Source organism: Artemia sp. Qi Xiang Cuo, chromosome 9 (assembly GCF_049724085.1).
Source record: "Artemia sp. Qi Xiang Cuo chromosome 9, ASM4972408v1, whole genome shotgun sequence".
Lineage (NCBI taxonomy): Eukaryota > Metazoa > Arthropoda > Branchiopoda > Anostraca > Artemiidae > Artemia > Artemia sp. Qi Xiang Cuo.
The window spans coordinates 64,763,807-64,789,270 of NC_142802.1; the positions used below are offsets into that span (position 1 = coordinate 64,763,807).

Below are 25,464 nucleotides of genomic sequence, written 5' to 3' on the forward strand. Positions count from 1 at the left end.
CTATCAGAATGAATAAATTCTTTATCAACATCCGATGTTGGATATGTCATTATGAAAAAAAATTGTAAGTACATAAAAAAGTAAGTAAGTAACAATATCTTTCTTGAATTCACCTCTTGGATACACAATACAGAAATTTAATTCAGGAAATTATGAAAAAAAAATTGAACAAATAATTTATTAACATTCATTATCGATTGATGTCGCTTCCTAGAAAGACAATTCAGCAATTTCACAAAATCTAAGTATAGGAATGATTAAATTCTATATCAACATTCATTTCTCGGATACATAGGAAAAAGTTGACAAAATCTAAGTGTTAGAGTGAATAATTTTTTTTATCAACATCTTTTGTCAGATACATCGGATAAAATTGACAAAATCTAACTGTCAGTAAAAATTTTTTTTATCAACATCCTTTCTCAGATACATCAAATAAAATTGACAAAATCTAAATTTCAGAATGAATAAATGCTTTAACAACATCATTTATCAGATATGTCGGATAAAATTGACAAAATCTAAGTATCAGAGTGATTAATTCTATATCAACAACCCTTTCTCAAATACATGGGATAAAATCGAAAAAATCTAAGCGTCAGAGAGAATAAACTTTTTTATACCAATACCTATTGTCAGATACATCGAATATAATTGACAAAATCTAAGTATCAGAGAAAAAACACAAAAATACTATCACAATGAATAAATTATTTATCAACATCCGCTGTTGGATATGTAATTATGAAAAAAAATTGTAAGTAAGTAAAAAAGTAATTAAGTAACAAACTCTTTCTTGAATTCACCTCCTGGATACACAAAACAGAAATTTAATTCAGGAAATTATGAAAAAAAACTGAACAAATTCTTTAATAACATTCATTATCGATTGATGTCGCTTCCTAGACAGACAATAAAGCAATTTCACAAAATCTAAGTATAGGAGTGATTAAATTCTATATCAAAATCCATTTCTCGGATACATAGGAAGAAGTTGACAAAATCTAAGTGTTAGAGCAAATAAATTTTTATTCAAAGTTTTTATCGGGTACATCAGATAACAGTCATAAGATCCAAGTTATATTTTTTTTGGCTTCATGCCATTTTACGTTAACTTTAGGTTTGACCGGTTTTTCTTTCTATAGTAGACTAGTGTATATTTTTAGAGTAGAAAAAAATTCTGGTTAGTCTGAAGTTGATTGTGAGAATGTTAGGACTCTAATAAATGGATAGATTTGAGAAAGAGCGAATCCAGGGGAATCTTGTGTTTATGAAAAAACGTTTGATTCTAGATGGTGATTTTCTAGAGCTTATTAAAAGGAAAATATTGTCTCAGAAAAGGATTGTCGACATCCTTAAATCTGATTCTGTGTAATTAGACTTTTGCAAGAAACTTTTACGTTGTGGTTCAAGTGTATTTACACAATTTATTGATATATCAATCACGACATGGCAGAATGATATTGTGAATATGCTTTTAAATACTAGTTTAGAAATTTACGACTTTTTGTTTTTCATGAGAAAGATGGTGTTCAATGATGATTGGTTACCCCCCGATGTCAAGATTGACATAAAGTTGAAAATAATACCAAAGACGAAAGCATATTGAGCCTGTTGATGACACACCAGTAAAAATTGTGTATGATCGTAATTCTACTGATTACGAACTAAGAGAAGATAATAGCTACAATATCAAGAGAGAACCAGGTGAACTATTTTATGGAACAGATTCAAAATGTCCAAAGTTGATCATTGATATTAATAATGTATCATAGAATATTTTTGTATTAACATTCTACATAGCGTTGTTTGATTAAAAATATATTATGCATTACATTGTCATGTGTTCATTATTTTTAGAGTAAGCTAGCATATCAAACGTTTAGAATGCCTATTAAAACATCGAAGATGTAAGAAAAGAAATTTGCATACATCTATTGTCAGACACATGGGGTAACATCGACAAAATCTAGGTATCAGAAGGAGTAAATTCTCTATCAACATCCGTTGTTGGATATGTCATTATGTCATTATGAAAAAATTGTAAGTAAGTAAGTAAGTAAGTAACAAACTATTTCTTGAATTCACCTCTGAAATACACAATACAGAAATTTAATTCAGGAAATTAATTAAAAAAAATTGAACAAATTCTTTATTAACATTTATTATCGATTGAAGTCACTTCCCAGACAGACTGTAGAGCAATTTCACAAAATCTAAGTATAAGATTGATTAAATTCTATATCAACATCCATTTCTCGGATACATAGGAAAAAGTTGACAAAATCTAAGTGTTAGAGTGAATAAATGTTTTTATCAACATCTTTTGTCAGATACATTAGATAAAATTGACAGAATCTAAGTGTCAGAGTGAGTAATTTTTTTTATCAACATCCCTTAAATGCATTATCAGCATCAAATGTCAGATACATCGGATAAAATTGACAAAATCTCAGTAACAGAAAGAATAAATTCGTTTTCATAGTTATTATCGGATACATCAGATAACGGTCATAAAATTCAAGTTCAATTCAATTTGACTTCCTGTCTCGTTACGTTGAATTTAGGTTAGACCGGTTATAGATGGCACTACACCCGCACAGACCCACAGTCATAGTGAGAGAGATATTCGAACAGTTGAGTTAATTTAAGTTCACTTAGAGTGGCACATTCATTGCAATACGCAAACACCCGCCCAGACACACACACACCAAACACAAGCAAAAAGAGTGTGAGAGATAAAAACACACACAAATACGTAGATTTAGACACAAAAAAAACGAGAAAGACATGGAGTGTACACCGCGACGGCGCTTACATAGTGAGAGAGACATGCCAAGTCGACATAGCTTTATTTCATTTTTTAAGGTTAATTTGGACGAGGTTACGTGCGCGCACGTAACCTAATTTATTCACTCCAACACTTAGATTTTGTCAACTTTTTCCTATGTATCCGAGAAATGAATGTTGATATGGAATTTAATCACTCCTATACTTAGATTTTGTAAAATTGCTGTATTGTATATCTAGGAAGCGACATCAATCGATAATGAATGTTAATAAGGAATTTGTTCAATTTTTTTTCAAAATTTCCTGAATTAAATTTCTGTATTGTGTATCCAAGAGGTGAATTCAAGAAAGAGTTTGTTACTTACTTACTTTTTTACTTACTTACAATTTTTTTTTCATAATGACATATCCAACAACGGATGTTGATAAAGTATTTATTCATTCTGATAGTATTTTCGTGTTTTTTGCAAGCCATTCGTACTATACCTTAAACAAATTCAGATATTTCCATGATAAAAAAATTTTGTCCGACATAACTTACAAATGATGTTTCCAACTCATACATTTCAAGTAAAGAAATCCAAAATAAAAATTGAAAAATCAATAGAATGTAACTGTGACAAGGTAAACCACGACAAAACACTACTGAAATATTTCAACTCTCCCATTTCAACAAAAGAAATCCAAAATGAAATTTGAAAAATCAAGAGAATGTAACTGTGACAAGGTAAACCACGAAAAACCACTACTCCAACTCTTGCATTTCAACGAAAGACATCCAAAATAAACTTTGAAAAATCAAGAGAATGTAACTGTGACAAGGTAAACCACGACAAAACACTACTGAAATATTCCAACTCTTGCATTTCAACGAAAAAAATCTAAAATGAACTTTGAAAAATCAAGAAAATGTAACTGTGACAAGGTAAACCACGACAAACCACTACTGAAATATTCCAAATCTTGCATTTCAACGAAAGAAATTCCAAAATGAACTTTGAAAAATCAAGAGAATGTAAGTGTGACAAGGTAAAGCACAACAAAACACTACTGAAATATTCCAGCTCTTGCATTTCAATGAAAGAAATCCAAAATGAAGTTTGACAAATCAAGATATTGTAACTGTGACAAGGTAAACCATAACAAAACACTACTGAAATATTTAAACTCTTGCATTTCAAAGAAAGAAATCCAAAATGAACTTTGAAATCTCAAGAGAATGAAACTGCGAAAAGGTAAACCCTAACAAAACACTACTGAAATATTCCAACTCTTGCATTTCAATGAAAGAAATCCAAAATGAACTTTGAAAAATCAAGAGAATGTAAGTGTGACAAGGTAAACCATGACGAAAAAAAATGAACTTTGAAAAATCATGAGAGTTTAAGTCTGACAATTTAAGCGACAACAAAACACTACTTAAATATACAAACTTGCATGTCAACGAAATAAATCTAAACTGAAATTTGAAACTTCAAGAAAATATAACTCTAACAAGTTAAACCATGACAAAACACTACTGAAATACTCCAACCCTCGCATTTGATCGAAAGAAACCCAAAATGAGCGTTGAAAAATCAAGAGAATGTAAGTGTAACAAGGTAAACCACGACAAAACACTACTGAAATATTCCAACTCTTGCATTTCAACGAAAGAAATCCAAAATGAACTTTAAAAAATCAAGAGAATGTAACAGTGACAATGTAAACCACGACAAAACACTACTGAAATATTCAAACTTGCATTTCAACGACAGAAATCCAAAATGAACTTTGAAAAATCAAGAGAATGTAACTGTGACAAGGTAAACCAATAGAAAACACTGATGAAATATTCCAACTCTTTCATTTCAACGAAAGAAACCCAAAATGAACTTTGAAAAATCAAGAGAATGTAAGTGTGACAACGTAAACCACGAAAAAAAACTTCTGAAATATTCCAACTCTTGCATTTCAACGAAAGAAATCCAAAATGAACTTTGAAAAATCATGAGAATGTAAGTATGAGAAGGTAAACCACGACAAAACACTACTGAAATATTCCAACTCTTGCATTTCAACGAAAGAAATTCAAAATGAACTTTGAAAAATTAATAGAATGTAACTATGATTTTTTTGTTTTGTTCTAAGTATGTTTCATCTCATTCGAATACATGAAAAAAAAAGTTGAAAAAATATATTATGTTGAAAAAAGAAAATAATAATTTTTTTTTTAAATCGAAAAAAAAATTCCAAAAAAATGGGGGGAGGAGACCAAAACGTTGGAGGGGAGGGGGGGCGCCCTTCGAGTTTGGGGATAGGGGACCTTTGGGGGGTTGGTGTCTCTGCTGGTTAGAGTCATTGGTGCTTATGATCCTTGATGGTTCGTACTCACATACACCTTACAACTTGATTTGCAAGGATTTCTAAGGTTTTTTCTGAATTTCATTGTTAAAATTATTTTCTTGCCATCTACATCTCTCTTAGTATCAACTTTTTAGTATACTATAACGTTAGACTCTATTTTAAACTGACAACACTGTTCAAACGCCATTGCGGTTACCTTAACTGCTAATCACTTTAACCCTTTTTTTCCATCATCATAGGATCCAATTCGCAAATGTTATCTAGCTCTGTTTTTCCCCTATTATTCAAATAAGATCTTTCGTACAGTCCAATTCGCGAATCCCTTATCCCTTTTTGCAAATGTCAATCAAACAATTCTGATTGTAGCACTCACGAAAACGAGGAGTTGAAGCAAACTTGTGTAACAAGCTAGACTTCAGGAACCAGTGGGGAATCCCCGCTCGTACTGCTCGCAAACCCTTAGAATAGCATAGGAAGGAACATAAACTCCTAGAATAGCATAGAAAGGAACATAAACTCCTAGAATAGCACAGGAAGGAACATAAACCGAGCAAATCCATAAGTACATGCTCTGGAAAGGTGCCAAGGAACGTGATATCCCCAAATAGCACAGGAAGGAACAAAATCTCCCTAAATTCCATAGATACATGCTCTGGAAAGGTGCCAAGGAACGTAATCTCCCCAAATAGCACAGGAAGGAACGTAAGCCAAGCAAATAGCATGGGAAGGAACATCATTCCATAGAAGTATAAGTTAGCACTCTAGTATTGCATTTCCGGAAAAATTTCAACGGAAGGGGGATTTCCGGAGAGATCAGTAAAACAATTAGAAATTGAAGTTTTTTCAAATGAAACTATGCTAAGGAGATTTTTTAAGGCTCAATCTTCCGCAAGAAATTTTATGGGGGCGTGGAAATTTTCAGCGAGGATGGATTTATTCGGTAGGAGTTTTACGGGTTTGGGGGCTTTATTTTAAGTGGGAGGAAATTTCTATAGAGGAGTTATCTATGAGGGGAGAGAATTGTTCGTGGAAGATGAGCAAGATCTACCGACATTATTTGGAAAACGATCAAAAGAAAAAAAAACAGTTTTTTTTACTGAAAATAAGAAGCTACATCAAAACTCAAAGCGAACATATATTATTCCGTATTTGAAGGGGTTCCCCCATTCTCATTACTACGCTATTTCCACTGAAATGTGTCCCAACTTTTAAGAACTGCTCCTGAAACACAAGGACCGTTTAATAAGAATAAGAAGCTTTTTTAAAAGTGTTAAAAGCTTTCGCGTAAAGAGCAAAGGATTGAAGAGGGACCTCATTACCTTCATATTAATTTAGAATTTTAATGTTGCTCCTTACTTTCAGTTACTAATACTTTTTTTTAATTGCCTACAAGAGGCAACATCATACACTTAGTAATTGTAGAACAGTTTTTCATGACACAGCTCCTGCATTAGTAATGGTCTCTCAAGAGACGTGCTCCCTTAAAACCCGCCAGTTGATGTCTTTTAAAGGAAATCTAATAGTCACAATTCTAGGGGGAAAAACAAAGTAAAAAGCTAATTAGAGGTCTACAACCCCAAATTCTTAGTGACCCACCCTTCTCTCATTTTACTTACTTTGGATGCCAGACCTTAAAGAAAACCTTTTCTGAATAGAAATTCCTTCGAATCAAACAGTTCGTGGTAACGAACTGTAAGTAAGGAGCAACCCGGCTCAATGGTAACCGAAATTCTAAAAAACGGAATTTTGATACCAATAGATACATCAAAAGAATCAAATTTTAATTCTGATTTGAAATATATAAGTTTCATCAAGTTTAATCTTACCCATCAAAAGTTCCGTGCCTGAGGAAATTTGGCTGATTTTCGAAAAAAGGAGGAAAGACCCCCTAAAAGTTATAGAACCTTAATTAAAATCACACCAACATATTCAGCGTATCAGAGAACCCTACTGTGGAGGTTTCAAGCTCCTATCTACAAAAATGTAGAATTTTCCATTTTTTACCAGACCATTTTTTACCAGTTTATTTGTTTTTTTTTTGTTTTTTTTCCTTTTCCCAGGGGTGATGGTATCGACCCTGTGGTCCTAGAATATCGTGGGAGGGCTCATTGGAACGGAAATTAAAAGTTCTAGTGCCCTTTTTAAGTGACAAAAAAATGGAGGGCAACTAGGCCCCATCCCATGCTCATTTTTCCCCAAAGTCACCCGATCAAAATTTTAAGACAGCCATTTGGTTCAGCATGATTGAATATATTATAACTATATCTTTTAGGATGACTTAATCCCTCAAAGCCCCTAGGGGGAGGTCTGAAAGTTATGAACTTTACCCAATGTTAACATATAGTATTGGTTATTGGGAAGTATACAGACGTTTTCAGGGGGAATTTTTTCTGCTAGTTGGGGTTGGGCGTGGGTCGGGGGCTATATGGGAGGATCTTTTCATGAAGGAAGTTTCCATGGGGGAAGGGACATTGCTATGAAAGGACGCCGGATTTCCCATCATTATTTAAAAAAAAATCAGAGATTAAATAGAAAAAACAAGTATTTCAACTGAAAGTAAGGAGCAACATCAAAACTTAAAACGAGCAAAAAAATATTAGCTATATGATTGGGTTCACCTTCTAGTCAATGCCTCGCTCTTTAAGCCAAAGATTTTTTAGTACTTTCATAAGAGCTATTTATTCTAATTAACGGCCTTTGTGATTCAGAGGTTTGTGAATTAAAATTTTTTTTAACTTTTAACTTAAAGAGCGTGGTATTGACTAAGGGGAGAACCCCCTCATATACGTAATAACATATATGTAATAAAAAAAAACAATAAAAAAACAAGCGATACGGCTCAATAGTAATCGAAACTTTTAAAAACGGAATTTTGATGTAAATAAATGTATCGAAAGAATGGGCTTATAATACTGATTCTAAATATATAAATTTTATTAAGTTTAGCATTACTCATCAAAGGCTACGAGCCTGGGAAACTTTACCTGATTTTTTTAAGAGGGGGGAAACATCCCCTACAAGTGAAAGAATTTCCAGTATATATATATATATATATATATATATATATATATATATATATATATATATATATATATATATATATATATATATATATATATATATATATATATATATATATATATATATATATATATATATATATATATATATATATATATATATATATATATATATATATATATATGTACATATACCTTTTGACAGTGTAGGGGATGAAGCTGAGACTCACGATTAAAGGTTTTCCAGCTCAACCCCATTCATAGCAAGGAATCCTTTTCATTTAAAATGCACTTGCATTTGCAAATTAAGCCATCCTAGTCAAATGACTAGCTCGCTAGACTTAATATCCTTTGTCTGCAAGGACAGGGGTTCAAATTCTGGTTTTGACTGGCAATTTTTTTTTAAATGGGGATCAATGGCGTGACTCTGTAAGCGCAGCCAGAGTCAACCCAGCTGTAAATGGGCACATGGAAAAATCTGGAGAAGGTAAAAAGGAAGGGCTTGCGAAAGCAAAGAGCGTCTGTCCCCCAGCCCCCGATTGCACTTCCTGCCTGAAGGGTCATGAAATGGAGAAAAACACCATTGGTAAGGACTTTAAAGTCCACGTTTTCTTTACCTTTACCTTATATATATATATATATATATATATATATATATATATATATATATATATATATATATATATATATATATATATATATATATATATATATATATATATATATATATATATATATAACCATGTGAAAGAAAAAACGACATACTTGACGATATATTTTGAAGTTAAGCCATGCCAAAGTCAAAAGTGGCCCAATGTACATCACAATTAAATACATCCATGTTATGTATACCGAAACATATACTGGGTGTTGTCGAAGCTCTGTTTCCACCATCTAGAAAAAAAATAGGAATGTATTAGCCATTGATCTTCTAGGTCTAAGCCATTGACTTACGTAGAGATTTTACCGTTCATTACAATGTTTGGGGAAGAAGGGGAAGGTTTTAACCAGCCTCCCCACCATATTTTGGTTGACTGTAGCAACATTTAGCTTTTTGGAACGTTTTTGATTCTCAAGAGGGAGGGTAAGCACTCAGTCTGCCTAAACCAGATAAGGAATGCGGTTTCCTAAGTAATATAACAAATGAATATTTATCAGAGAAAAGGCTAGCATATATTGCCTATCGAAGTAAATTCTATAGATAAATTAAGCTTATAACTTCAGGAACGTCATTTCGATTTTTAGCTGATAATTTTTCTAACTGGCAAAAATTAACAAACCTCTTCTTTTGGTATACTTGATGGAAAGGTCTGCCTTTTTAGTAAAAAGCTATTATGTTTGGGTTTTAGAGAGACTCCGCTCCTGTGAATGATTTTGTGTATCTGTAGAAGTGCTAAGATTCAACTATTCTTTCTCTTTATTCACTATGGTTCCCGATGATATTGTTAATTTTTCATAAGAATTTGTTCCTAGAGTATGGACACGGTAAATTTGGCAGAATGCATTTCTAAAAATTCTATATAGTTTCTCCAAAATAATTTGAGTGCCGTGCCTTTGGCCACAATATGGATTATGCGGCATAGTTCTTCATCTAAAGAACTTATCAAAAGAACTACTTTATATAAAGACTTTAAAATTCTAGGCCGATGTTGCAAAAATAGGAATGTAATTTGGAAGAGGAGAATATGAAAAAAGGAAGAGTATAAACATAGAAAATAACAAAAATAAATCGTGGATTTCTTCAGTTTCTGGAATCCAGTCTGCATGAACTCCTGCCATCGCTCCTCCGTGCTCCAAGTAGAACATGACATGGAGTCACAGATACATATTTTTAAAATGAGCTTTTTACAAAAAAAAATAAAATAAACATGATGTCAGCAAAATGTGGGTGCAAAAGTTTTTGGCAGTGCTAAAAAATTTGCTTATTATTGAGAGAACAAAGAACCTAGTTATTTTAGTAAAGTGTTGAGCAATGCATTCTTCACAGAAGCTGCTCTTAAGTAAAACCCAAGTACGCAGATTGACTTCAATACTACTTTTGTGATTCGTTCCTTGTGCTTCACGACCCTGAATGCATATACTTGGATAAATATTGTGCTTTCACTTACCATGCCTGGGATGCATCGATTTCCGTCTTCATGCAAAACAGTTGAATGTATGACTTCCATTGGACGTGGAATATTATATATGATTGCAAAGACGGTTACAATGAAAACACAAAGCTTTGCCTTTTCTGGTGACCACCAATACCTAGCTCTTAAAGGATAACAAACAGCAATGTACCTGAAAATTAATATGTTGAAATTAGTTAAGACAGCATCGTCCTAGACTGTACAAAATGGTGCAATAAAAGCAACTTTTAATCTCACGAGGCAATACTTTGACTTGGTCCTCCCGCCCCGGTTGGTGCATAACACAGCAACGATACTTCTCCACATCGACCTCTGAAGAGCTTGTGGCCGCATGTGAAGCAAAGATGTGCCCACCAGTATAGTTTTTCTCTCTAGGCGTCAGCCAAGCAACACTTTTTATCGTCCACACCTTCTAATGCCGGCCAGAACGAAAGACCAAACATCATGAGGGAGCCTGTTATCACACATACAGACCATAAGGCCCCAATACCTCCATGAATTACTTCAAATCTCTCAACTATCAGTGTTTGCTTTGTTTTTCTACGTCTGAAAGTGTTCGTAATCTTATCAGACCAGAGGATACCCAGAATGCACCGGAGAGAAGTATCGTCAAAACCTTGTAATCATTTTCCCGCAGTTTTGAAATGCCAAAGTCTTGCATCCATACATTAGTATTGCGAGAACATTACTATTTAGGAGTCGGAGTTTGAGCTTTAGAGAGTAATAACTAATAAATATTTTCAAACAAATATATTGTATCGTGCAAATCTAGCTAGCAAAAATTCCCCTTGCTTGCATATTTAATTGGTTTTTCATGTTACCTCCCTTTCTTAGTTGCTGCCTTCTCACCCCTCCAATTTTTAAAATAATCCCTCTTTTGAAAATTGTTTCTAAAATAAGTGGCAAATACTCTGTCCCTTTGTGCTCATCCTCAACTATCCAAAAGTCCAATGGTTACAACTTAGTGTTGTGAATTACTTTTGAAACTTTATTACTAGTGAGATTTCAATTTCATTGCTTCTTGCTCGTCTTTTGACCCTGCTTTGAATAAAAGGGTTTTATGTTGCTAATATTCTCGCTTTTCCCCTTCCTTTGGCTTCTATATTTGACTGATTGTCACAAATCTACTTTTTTAAACAATAAAAACTTTAGCGTAAAGAGTGAAGCGTTGAGGAGGGGACAGCCCCTTCCATGTATGGAATAATTTCTTTTCGTTTTAAGTTTTAGCGTGGCTCCATACTTTCAGTTTTTAAAAAAAGTTTTTTCATATTTAACTTCTGAAGGTATTTCAACTAATGAAGGTTCGGATTTGGCTCACTGTACATGAAACATTAAAAAAAATTGCAAATTAATTTTGGAAGATCTACTCCGTATATGAAGGGTTGTCCCCTCCTCAATACCTTGCTCTTTACGCTAAAGCTGTTAGCACTTTTAAAAATAATTTCTTAAACCACACTGCTTTTTTATTAAAAACAAAAAAATTTTTAAACAATACAAACGGGTTTTAATTTTCTATGAAGCAGTAAAATACAAAACAATTAATTATGCACAAAAACTCCGAAAATTTCGGCCCCACATCCGGGAGCCTTTCTCAACGGAAAAACATAAAATAAAATAAATAAATAAAATAAAAAAACTTAACTTACATCACAATAAAACATACTAAACACATAAAGAGAAAGAAAAAAGAAAAAATATAAATAAATAAGAAAAAACAAAACTCATATATTAAATAAACACTTCCATGCACTAAATGTCTATAATGATTCAACTCGCATATAAGACATTATAGACATTTAGTGCATGGAAGTGTTTATTTTATAGATGTCCATTTAGACTCAGTTAGGAGGCGAGCTTAGTCATTATAGAAAGTCACTTCATGTAAGTTCTTATTTATTATATTTCCAATTACACACTTGGAGGAGCCGACTCGTAGCATTATAGAAATTCAGTGCATGTAAGTGTTTAATTCATATGTGAGTTTTGTTTCTTATTTATTTATATTTTTTGTTTTTTTCTTTCTCTTTATGTGTTTAGTATGTTTTATTGTGATGTAAGTTAAGTTTTTTTATTTTATTTATTTATTTTATTTTTTTCCGTTGAGAAAGGCTCCCGGATGTGGGGCCGAAATATTCGGAGCTTTTGTGCATAATTAATTGTTTTGTATTTCACTGCTTTATAGAAAATTAAAACCCGTTTTTCTTGTTTAAAAATTTTTTCACTTTTAAAAATACTTTTCATTCTAATTAAACAGCCCCAGTAGTGAGGCCAAAAGGCCTTCAACAACATCCCTAGGGAATTAGCATTGAGTTTCTACAGCGTCCCTATCCCTTTTCCCATAGGGTTCTACAGGAGCCCTCTGACGTCACGGTAGCCATAAGAGACATAGTAATGGATTTCTACCGGAGCCCTCTGACGTCACAACATGTCCGGTCTCTGCAACATGCCCTCCCCGGTTTCTGTGACTTGCCCTCCCTTTTCCCATAGAATCCCTTTGACATGCCCTCTGCCGTCACGGCATCCCTTTTTCTAGGCGACATTCCCACCCTTGGCAAGAGTTCAAAGGTTAGGTCAGGTTACTTGAATTTCTATGACAGCCCTGGCAAGTTTCCCAGAGATATTTGCTTGGAATGTGGTCCGTATAATACACAAGTTTTAATAATAAGCTCCTAACCCCTCACCCCTGATTTAGCGCAGGCCCTCTGACGTCACAGCGCACACCCCCCTTCCAAGCGTATGCTACACCACGCGAAACACCCTCGCCTTTTAAAGGGTCAGATGAGTGGAGCTACCAGCCCCTCGCACCTGCGCAGTGCAGTCAACTGTTCTATTAAAGGGAACACATTTGGTAAGACTTCATGACACACCCCTCTGGACTCTAATGACGTCTTAAGTTGTGCCCCATTTTAAACAGACAGGTCTAATATGCTTGACGTAATTTTGCGTAGCCCTACCACAGGAACCTATGGAAGAAGCCCATCCCTCACAGCCAGATAATACCATTTTGACATTTTTCACCCAAAAGCCTTTCTTTTTCGGCGTTTCTTTTTCCCCCAGAACCCTCAAAGCTTTTTTCATTAACTTAATAACGGCACACACTTTACGTAATGATTGCGCAGTCATCACCGCCAGATAATACCATTTTGACATTTTTCGGCCAAAAGTCTATTTTTTTCTGCGTTTCGTTTTTTCGCACGAAATACCATTTATTTTTCAAGAGTTCTTGACCCTGCCAGGACTCGAAAGGTCATTCCATTCCTGTGGTTCTGCGCCCCAAGCAAGTCGTCCATGAAATCTTTGTCAATATTTTGTATCTTGAACCCTATTCTGAAAGTAAACTATTGCACGATAACTGAGATTCCCCATTATTTTGTTAGCAGTCATTAAAACCATGTGTTTACATTGAAATTTGGCACGTACTTGGAAAAATATCTATTTCCAGGGGGCATTTGCTTTCAAGATATTAATAAAGGGGAAATGTGTTTCTTACTCGTGCTAGAGAATACATTTTCAAAACACAGACAATGAAAACAAATTGATAAGCAATAAAATATAAAAAGTCTCTAAAATACACGACAAAAAATTAAAGATGAAAATGTCATATTATCATATACGCAAAAAAAACCTCTTTTATCGAATACTGGGGGCTTCTAGTCTACAACCCCTTAGGGTGGGGAGGGGGGAGTGATATTAGATGCAATTTAACCCATATTAAGACCTGCTTCCTGTTAGATTTCCATCTCTTCCATGGGAAAAATTCTTTAATGTCCACATCTTAAATTTTATGCTGTAGTTTAAGCCATAACTACATAACTTGACACCCTCCCCCCCCAACCCAAACATAACTTTCTTCAGGCATTTCCTAATAAAAATTATGGTTTTAAATCGCGTGATTCAACCCAAGCCAATCATAACGCCCGGCAAAATACTGCGGACTACCAGAGCATTTCACCAATGTGACACCGCCCCCTCCCCCATCCCCTGGGTGACCTGGTATTAGTGAGATTTCCCGTTTTTTGGCAGCCGTTAGAACAGCATGTTTACTGCCAAATTAGATACACTCCGGGGGGAGTATTTGCTTTCAAGACATTAATAAAGAGGAAATGCGTGTCTTACTCGTCCCAAACAATAAATCTTAAGAACACAGACAATGAAAACAAATTGACAAGCAACAAAAAGACAGCTAAAAAACACGACAAAAAAATTAAAAAAATCCGTAGCGGTAATATACGCATAAAAGAACCATCTATTATAGAAAACTGGGGCTTCTAGCCTGCACCCCGGGGGATAGGGGAGGAAGGGAGTGATAATAGATGCAATTTAAACCATATTAAGAGCTTTTAAGGAAATGCCCCTTTTTAATTAAGGTAAATTTTTGGATATTTTTCACACTATCCTAACAATATTTTCGGCTCGCACCTAGTAGCCTTCATTTTCAGAGGATGCATTGATAATAGATGTAGCTTTTTAGGTGTTATTGCACCTTTAAAGTGATAAAGAATAACATGCCTAATTTAAGGAAAGACGAAGGGAGAGGACTCCAGGAGAGCGGAACCGTTTTCTCGGTCACCAGCTCAACACTGTTTTATTTTTTATCGTTGTGCAAAGCGGTAATTTTCAGGCGAACATTTATGGTTATCATGCCTCCCTCCACTAAGGTACCAACCTGATCGCTGCTTTACTCCGAGGAAGTGTCCAATCCCCCCCCCCGGACGGTTTCTCTTAGCCCAGGGTGTATTTTTCACTAAAATATCAACACATTCAAAGGAGGGGAAATTCTATTTCGAGAAATTCTTGTTACAATCCACCCCTTGCACTGTGGGGGAGCTCGGTCTGTCTCTACTCTTTTTGGGGGATGAAATCCAGCCATCTTACGCGCTGTGGGGGAGTTTGGTCTATGTCTACTCATTCCTGGGACGGAATCTGGGCTTCGGCTAGGCGATAAAAGAGGCTAAAAACGGTCTCGCTCGAGATAATTTAAAGGTAGTATTAATAGGGAAATTATTATATAATTTCTACGGCAACCCTCTAAAATTGGAGCATCCCTGTTTCTAGCAGTCAGCTAGCAAGATTCGTCCCCTAGAAAAATTCCAGTCATTGATACATTGTTTTTTCAGAAGAACCCCTGGATTTTCCGTGATTAGGTCTAATATGAATGATGCAAGTGTATCTCACAGACAAGACTGAAAGGACGCCATGGAACTCCAGCATGCCACATACACATGCCTATTGTACATTAACGGTGATGTATACCTTCCCTCTGTATCCCTATGTCATCGCCCCTTCTCCCCCACAAAATATTTTTAGACATTTCTCGTCAAAAATTTTATTTCAACTCATTCATTCGGGTTTTTTGCAAGGTTATTCGTGCCACAGTACAGCACTATAACTACTCTAAGACGCCCCTACTCTAACTACTCTGATATTGAAAAATAAAAAAGGACAACTTTGATTCCGCATTGGCCCAGCATATTTTCGAAAATCCTAAACATCTTGTTCTTTTTGAGGAGGCAACTTTAATATCTACTTTAAATGGCCTACCGCAATCTTTCAAAGAGGTAATTGAGATAAAAAAATATATAAACACGAATTTGGCTATAAATAGGGACACCGGAGACATTTTATTAAGCCCAATTTGTAACAATTTAATACTAAAAGACTGTTTTAATATTTGCACCCAATCAAATTTAAGAGAACCTATTGACATATCTAATGAAAACCGAAATGGCAGAAGAGCAAAAAGTATTGCTACATTGCTACATTTAAAATGTAGTCTCTAGCACGAGTAAGACACACATTTCCCCTTTATTAATATCTTGAAAGCAAATGCCCCCAGGCAATAGATGTTTTTCCAAGTACGTCCCAAATTTCGATGTAAACATATGGTTTTAATGACTGCCAACAAATGGGGAATCGGAATGGAATAGTTTATTTTTAGAATATGATTCAAGATACAAAATATTGACAAAAGTCTTATGGACGACTTGCATGGGGCCCAGTACCACTGAAATGGAACGACCTTTCGAGTCCTGGAAGGGTCAAGAACTCTAGAACAAAAATTTAAAGTCTATATGCTTCCCAATAACAAATCCTATACGTGAACAATGGGCAAAATTAATAACTTACAGGCTTCTTCCCACGGAGTGGTGGGGGTCATTTTACACCTAAATACGTAATTATTTGATCTTTAAACTATACTGAACTAAATGGCTATTTTAAAATTTTGATGAGATAATTTTTTTTTATTTGGAAGGGGGGCGTGGAAGACGTTTCCAGTTGCCATCCAATTTTTTAGTCACTTGAAAAGAATACTAGAAATTCTAATTTTCATTTGAGTGCACCCTCTCCTGATCGTCTAGGACCATTATTTCGATACAATCACCCCTGGGAAAAAAAAATAATAAAATAAAAGTAAACACGCATCCTTGGTCTATATTCCTGCAAAAATAGCAAAATTCCACATTTTTACACAGAGTAACTAGAAACTTCTACAGAAGGGTTCTTTGGTACGCTGAATCTGACGGTGTGACTTTCATTAAGATTCCCTTAATTTTACGAGGTGTTTCCAGGCCTATTTAAAAAAAACGGTAATTTTTCTCAGGATCGTTACTATTGATGGCTAACACTAAACTTGATGAATTTCATATATTTGGAATCACGACAATTAGCTGATTCTTTTCATGTGTCTATTGCTAATAAAATTCTATTTTTTAGAGCTTTGGTTACTACTGAGCCGAGTCGCTCCCTTAATTACATTCGTCATCATGAAATGTTTGATTGTTAAAATATACTGGGCTTTTAATCCCAACTGAAGCAATGATTAAAAGAAAAGCGGAAGATGTTGGTGCAACTTGATAAAAGTTATCCTCTACAGAATTTCCAAGGCTGTCATATTTTTCGGTGGAGGGTGATGTCCACCAAAGAAGTTCATAAACTCTGGTGATAGTAGTAAGCTATATTTCTATCCGACCAGTGATTGCGTAATATTCCTTACCACGGACAGGCATCTATATATTCGACAAGTGATTGCGTAATATGCCTTACCACTGTCATTCATCTATTATTACGAACGGTACAAGCCTTAACAGACGGGTGTCTGAGCCAACACCTATTTTGTAGGCCAATCAGAGATGTTTTTACTAACGGTACTACATAATGCAATAATAGATACGAAACTAACATGCGTAATTTTTCCTATAAAATAATGTTTCTACTAGCGATACAGGCAAGTCGGACATCTTTCTGAGTCAAAACCTGTCAAAGGGATTGATAACCTCTAGCTAAAAGTCATCTCAACGGGTTTGGTTAAGAATGCATCATGGGTAAATAAAGAACGGTGAATGATATAATATAGTCATAATTGTTTCAGCTTGAAAGTTATATCATTTTGCGTAAAAGCTAACTCAATTCACGAAAAAGGTATTCCATTGGTCAAGAATGTATCATGGGTAATTCCAGAACGGTGAATGATATGATAGAGTCATAATTGTTTCAACTTGAAAGTTATATCATTTTGCGTAAAAGCTAACTCAATTCTCGAAAAAGGTATAGCATTTGCATAACTCTGTTCTGAATGATCTTAACTGCTGATTTAATAATAGGGGTAAACAGAGTTCGTAAACATTTTTAATTGGATTGTATAAAAGTGGCAAAAAAGGGTTAAACTGCATACCAGATGAGGTAAGCCCAAAGGGGTTGCTAATTCAGAGGCAATTTATTTTAAATTTGGAATAAAATCGTTGGCATCAATCTACGGGAACGATTAACGATGACAAGATGACCTTGTGACATGACCTTGCTTTACTTCTTGGATGTGTTCTGTATAATACACAAGTACAATTTGAAAAGTGTTGTCAATATAAAATATGCTCTAACACTGTAGTAAACTAAAAAGTTGATACTAATCGTCTATTAGTATTAGAGATGCAGTAATAGAGATGTAATATTAGTAATAGAGATGTAGATGTCAAGAACAGAATTTTAATAAAGAAACTCAGAACAATCTTTAGAAATCCTTAGAAATCAAGTAGTGAGACAATTATGAGCATTAACCATCAAGGACCGTAAGCACCAATGACCCTAACCATCAAGGACCTCAACCTCCAAAGGTCTCCTCTGCCCAACCTCCAATGGTCCCCTCTCCTCAACCTCCAAGGGCCCCCTCTCTCCAACTTTTTGTGAGCCCCCATCCCCCCATTTTCTTATACTTTTTTTATAGTTTCTTTGAAGTTTTTTTCAACTTTTTTTTTATAATTTATTGAACATGATATATTTTTCAACTTTTTTTACAATTCTTCGACTGAGATAAAACCCAAAACAAAAGAAATTCACATTTAATATTTTCGAAATTCAAAATGAGAATGATATAGATATTTCAGTCATGCCTTTTACTATTAGAAAAATAATGTTTTTAGTAAAACTTTTTTTTTGGACTGAATTTTTTTTTTTTTAATTCAAAATTATTCAACTTTTTTATGTGTCTTAAAACGACATGAAATATGCTTACGGCTCTACCAATCGTACTCCATGCTTGCTCATAGACGCGACTCGGCTTTCCCACTGGCACTTTATGGCAGATTATCGACACTACCTAGTTTATTGCATGTATTAATTCAGTATTTTTTACGCAGTGGAAGGATAAACACCTAATTCATATCTTTAAAAAAGAGAAGATGAAACATTTTAAGATAGTTTGTTCACAAAATAGTGTTATTTTGGAATGCTTCTCCAAACATGGAGAAGCATTTGAACTATGAAACAAGTACAAGTGGTAGCACTATCGGAAACGTATGCGTGCGTTTTCATGACAGTAAGGAGTTAATTTCTTTGGAGTACAAAAAAAATCCATTGTACAAATGGTTGATATGCAAAAGTATCATTTCCAGAGAAGTTCTTACTCAAAGAGAATGCTGTCATAAAAATAATAGTTGATGAAAAGGGGTATCTTCTTGCTAGAGCTTCTGGTAACATGCAACCTGTTGATAGAACCTATCATCATCCTTTAGGTATTAGCATTCAAATGAAAGCAAAGGGGTAAAGAAAGGCCTACTCTGCTACTAATATCATAAACCATATCGTGTCTACATTTCGAAAATGTTACCTGTGTAAAAATAATGATATAATAGACAGTGAAATTGCTAGAGAAATAAAAAGGGCATTGGCAGAAAATATCGCTAAGAATATAAAGATGAATCGGTGAAAAAAAGATTGCCAGAAGACGTTACTAACATCATTGATCAAACAGTCAATCAACCAAATTATACCAAAGACGAAACGCATATTGAGCCAGTTGATAACACACCAGTAAAAATTGTGAATGACTCAAAATGGAATAATGGTTATTCTACTGATTACGAACTAAGAGAAGAGTGTAGCTACAGTATCAAGAGAGGACATGGTGATATATTTTATGGAACAGATTCAAAATGTCCAAAGTTGTTCATTGATATTAATAATGTATAATAATATTTTTTTGTATTAATGTCCTACATGACATTATTTCATTAAAAACATATTATGCATTTCATTGTTATATGTTCATTATTTTTAGAATATACTAGCATATACAAACGTTTAGAATGTCTATTAAAACATCGGGAGTGTAAAAAAGGGAATTTGCATACATCATATGTTGGATAGATAGGTTAACATGGAGAAAATCTAAGTGTCAGAATGAATAAATTCTTTATCAACACCTTTGTCGGATAGGTTCGGATAAAATTGATATTGAAATCTAAGTATCTGAGCGAATAGATTTTTTTATCAACATCCATTACCGGATATGTCAGTTAACATTATCAAAAGTGTCAGAGTGATGAAATCATAGGCAGCGCGCTACTTAAGTAGCGCTGCTTAAGTAAAGAACAATGTGGCCACAATGTGTTTTTTTCTTCTTTCTTCGACAGGCGCTTCGTATCAAAAGAGTTGTCGTAGAAACTTCGAAAAGGGCTCATTCGATTGGAAATTGGGGTGGCTAGTGCCATTTTTAATAGTCGAAAGTGATTGGAGGGCTAGTAGCCCCCCCCCACGCCGATCATTCTCCCAAACTCATCCAATCAAAATTTTGAGATGGTAATTTTGTTCAGCGTAGTTGATTTCCAGACAGAAAATATCTTTTTGAGGAGGACACTCCCCTACAACACTCGGGGCAAGGGTTTTAAGTTATGCCCTGGGGGCATATAAGAACAATGTTGGCACAATGTACCAAATATTATTTTTTTTTACTTTAGAGCAGGGCACTTCATATAGAAGGGGTCGTCGTTAGAGACTTCAAAAGGGGCTAATTCGATTGGAAATCGAGAGTTCTAGAGTCCTTTTTAATAGTCAAAAGTGATTGGAGGGCAACTAGCCCCCCCCCCCGCCCATCGTTCCCCCAAAACACATCCAAACAAAATTTTGAGATAGCTATTTTGTTCAGCATAGTTTATTTCCAAATAGAAAATGTGTTTCTGAGGAGGACGCTCCCCCACAACCCTCAGGGCAAGGGTTTTAAGATATGCCCTGGGGATATATAAGGTTTATATAGAAGGTGTTTTCATAGAAACTTCAAAACAGGCTCATTCGATTGGAAATTTGAAGGGCTAGTACCCTTTTTATAATCGAAAGTGATTGGGTCACAACTAGCTCCCCCCCCCCACCGCCCATCGTTCCCCCAAACACATCCAATCAAAATTTTGAGATAGCCATTTTGTTCAGCGTACTTGCTTCCAGATAGAAATTACGTTTTTGAGAAGGACACTCCCCCAAAACCCTCAGGGCAAGGGTTTTAAGTTATTGCTTGGGGGCACATAAGGTTTTTATATAAGGCGTTGTCGTAGAAACTTCAAAATAACGCTCATTCAATTGGAAATTCAAAGGGCTAGTGCCCTTTTGAATAGTCGAAAGTGATTGGAGGGCAACTAGCCCCCCTCCACGCCCATTATTCCCCCAAACACATCCAATCAAAATTTTGAGATAGCCATTTTGCTCAGCGCAGTTGGTTTCCAAATAGAAAATATGTTTTTAAGGAGGACACTCCCCCACTACCCTCAGGGCAAGGGTTTTAAGTTATGCCCTGGGAGAATATAAGGTTTTATTGCACGCGCTGTTGTAGAAACTTCAAAAAAGGCTCGTTCAATTGGAAATTCAAAGGGCTAGTACTCTTTTGAATAGTCAAAATTGACTGGAGGGCAACTAGCCTCCCTTCCCAAACACCCATCATTCCCCCAAACACACCCAATCAAAATTTTGAGATAGCAATTTTGTTCAGCGTAGTTGATTTCCAGATAGAAAATATATTTTTGAGGAGGACACTCTCCCAAAACCCTCAGGGCAAGGGTTTTTAGTTATGTCCTGGGGGCATATAAGGTTTTTATGGAAGGTGTTGTCGTAGAAACTTCAAAAAAGGCTCTTTCAATTAGAAATTCAAAGGACTAGTACCCTTTTTAATAGTTGAAAGTGATTGGAGGCAACTGACCCTCCTCTCACGCCCACCATTTCCCCAAACACATCCAATCAAAATTTTTATATAGCCATTTTATTCAACGTAGTTTTAAGTTCTGTAAATCAGGTTTCTGAGGATGACGACCCCCACACAGCCCTCAGGGCAAGGGTAGTAAGTTATTCCCTGGGGGCATATAAGGTTCTTATAGAACGCGTTATCGTAGAAACTTCAAAAAGGGTTCATTCGATTAGAAATTGAAATGGCTAGTGCCCTTTTTATAGTCAAAAGTGATTGGAGGGCAACTAACACCCCTTCCACGTCCACCATTTCCCCAAAAACATCCAATCAAAATTTTGATATAGCCATTTTGTTCCATCAAGTTTAAATTTCACGAAATTATACCTTTGAGCAAGACACTCCTCCCACAGTCCTTAGGGAAAGGGCTACAAATTATGCCCAGGGGGCAAATAAGTTTTTATTGAAATTTTTGTCATAGAAACCTGAAAAAGGGCTCATTCGAGTGGAAATTCAAAGGTCTAGTGCCCTTTTTAATAGTCAAAAGTGATTTGAGGGCAACTAATCCCCCTCTCTCGTCCACTTTTTCTCCAAACACATCCAATCAAACGTTTTAGATAGCCATTTTGTTCAGCGTTGTTGATTCGCAGATGAAAATTATGATTGTCAAGAGTATACCCCAACAGCCCACAGGGCAAAGGCTGTAAGTTTTGCCTTGGTGTTATATTATGTTTTTATAGACAGCATTTTGTAGAAATTTCCAAAAGGACTTCTTTAATTAAATATTGAAAGGGCTAGTGCCCTTTACAATCGTTAAAATTAATTGGAAGGCAACTAACACCCCTTCCATGCCCACCATTTCCCTAAACATATCCAATCAAAATTTTGAGATAGCGATTTTATTCCGCGGACTTTAAAGTTCAGGAAATTATACCTTTGAGCAGGACACTCCCCCCACAGTCTTCAGGGCAATCTTTATAAGTTATGCCCTGGGGCATATAAGGTTTTATTGAAATCTTTGTCATAAAAACTTGAAAAAGGGCTCATTAGATTGGAAATTCAAAGGGCTAGTGCCCTTTTTAATAGTCAAAAATTTCGGAAATTAGGTATTTAAGGATGACTCCCCCCCCCCCCCCCCCACAACCCACAGGGCAAGGATTGTAGGTAATGCCCTGGGAGCCTGTAGGGTTTTCATAGAAAGCGATGTTGTAAAAACATCAAAAAGGTCTCATTCAATTGAAAATTGAAAAGGCTAGTGTCCTTTTAATAGTCGAAAGTGTTTGAAGTGCAACTAACCCTTCTCTAACAATCGCCATTTCCCCAAACACATCCAATCACAATTTTGAGATATACATTTTGTTCAACGTAATCGAGAGTTCTAGAAATTAGGTCTTTTAGGATGGTAACCCCCTCAGAGCCCTCAGTTCAAGAGTTGTAAGTTTCACAGTTCAAGAGTTGTAACTTTCACTCAGCAATTTTACTGTCAATTATCACATTATTTTTACACAGGTAACAGTTCCGGCACGAAGACAAGATATGGTTTATGATATTAGTAGAAGAGTAGGCCTTTCTTTTCCCTTTAGCTTTCATTTGAATGCTAATACCTAAAGGGTGACGATAGTTTCTATCAACAGGTAGCATGTTACCAGAAGCACTAGCAGGAATATACCGCTCTTCATCAACTATTATTTTCATATTAGCATTCTCTTTGAGTACTAAATTCTCTCGAAATGATACTATCGCATATCAATCATTTGTACTATGGAATTTTTGTGGAACTCCAAAGAAATTTAATTCCTTACTGTCATGACAACGCACGCATACGTTTCCGATAGTGCTACCACTTGTACTTGTTTCATAATTCAAATACTTTTCCATGTTAGCATTCAATGCTGCACTAACACTATCATGTGAATACACTTTCTTAAAATGCTTCATCTTCACTTTTTTAAAGATACAAATTATGTTTTTATCGTTCCACTGCGTAAAAAATACTGATTTAATACATGCAATAAACTAAATAGTGTCGATAACCTGCCATAGTGTTGGTGGGAAAGCAACGTAGTGTCTATGAGAAAGCATGGAGTATGATTGGAAGAGCCGCAAGCATATTCCATGTCATTTTAAGATACGTAAAAAAAAGTAGAATAATTTCAAAGTCAAAAAAAATTCGGTAAAAAAAATGCTACTGCAAACATTATTTTTCTAATAGTAAAAGTCATGACTAAAATATCTATATCATTCTCGTTTTGAATTTGTAAAATATTAAATGTGAATTTCTTATGTGTTAAGTGTTTTATCTCATTCGAAGACATGTACAAAAAAGTTTAAAAAAATATATCATGTCCACAAAATAATAAAAAAAGTTAAAAAAAAACTTCAAAAAACTGGGTTGCATAAAAAAGCATAAAAATGGGTTGATGGGAGCCCGCAAAAATTTGGAGATAGGGGGGCCCCTTGGAGGTTGGGGAGAGGGGACCCTTGGAGGTTGAGGTGCTTTATGGTTAGGGTAATTGGTGCCTAAGGTCCTAGATGGTTGTCCTCATAATCGTCTCACTACTTGATTTCTAAGGATTTCTAAAGATTGTTCTGAATTTCTTTACTAAAATTCTTATCTTGACATCTACATCTCTATTAGGATCAACTTTTTAGTATACTACCATGTTAGAGTATATTTTATATTGACAACACTGTTCAAATGGTACTTGTGTATTATACAGAACACATCCGAGAAGTAAATCTAGGTCAAGTCACAAGGTCATCTTGTCATCGTTAATCGTTTCCGTGGATTGATGCTAACGATGTTATTCCAAATTTATAATAAATTGCCTATGATTTAGCAATCCCTTCGGGCTTACCTTTACTGGTATGCTTTTTAACCCTTTTTTACCACCTTCATACAATCCAATTAAAAATGTTATCGAACTCTGTTTCACTTCTTTTATTCAATCAGCAGTTAAGATCGTTCAGAACAAAATTATGCAAATGCTATACCTTTTTCGCGAATTTAGTTAGCTTTTACTCAAAATGATATAACTTTCAATTTGAAACAATTATGACTCTATCATGTCATTCACCGTTTTGTAATTACCCATGAGGCATTCTTAACCAATAGATACTTTTTTCGCGAATTGAGTTAGCTTTTACGCAAAATGATATAACTTTCAAGTTGAAACAATTATGACTCAATCATATCATTCACCGTTCTGTAATTACCCATGATGCATTCTCAACCAAACCCGATAAGAAACCTTTAAGCTAGAGGTTATCAATCTCTTTGACAGGTTTTGACTCAGAAAGATGTCCGACTTACCTGTATCGCTAGTACAAACATTATTTTATAGTAAAAATTGCGCATGTTAGTTTCTTATCTATTATTGCATTATGTATTACCGTTAGTAGGAACATCTCTGATTGGCCCAGAAAATAGGTGTTGCCTCAGAAACCCGTTTGGTAAGGCATGTGATGTTCGTAGTAATAGATGAATGACCGTGGTAAGGCATATTACGCAATCCCTTGTCGAATATATAGATGCCTGTCCGTGGTAAGGCGTATTACGCCATCACTGGTCGGATAGCAATATAGCTTACTACTGGTGATATCAGCGATACATTATATTTTATGGATATCTCAGTACCAAGGTGGATGATGTAAGATATCACTGCCCAGATGCGCTTGCTTTGCGCTGTTTGGGTAATGGATTTAAAAATGGGTCTTAGACTTATAAACCACCCACATA

At 35.1% G+C, this 25,464-nt stretch overlaps 1 protein-coding gene across 1 annotated transcript in view; it reads right to left on the minus strand.

Moving 5' to 3' along the window:
- The window catches only part of LOC148948936 (FMRFamide receptor-like), a 116,593-nt gene that overhangs the window by 16,388 nt on the left and 74,741 nt on the right, over nucleotides 1–25,464 (minus strand). The window contains exons 4-5 of the mRNA XM_089094142.1: nucleotides 10,265–10,439; nucleotides 8,922–9,050 (exon numbers count right to left, since the gene is read on the minus strand). Of these exons, the coding sequence (XP_088950268.1) occupies nucleotides 8,922–9,050; nucleotides 10,265–10,439 (304 nt within the window). The remainder of the gene's footprint in view (nucleotides 1–8,921; nucleotides 9,051–10,264; nucleotides 10,440–25,464) is intronic.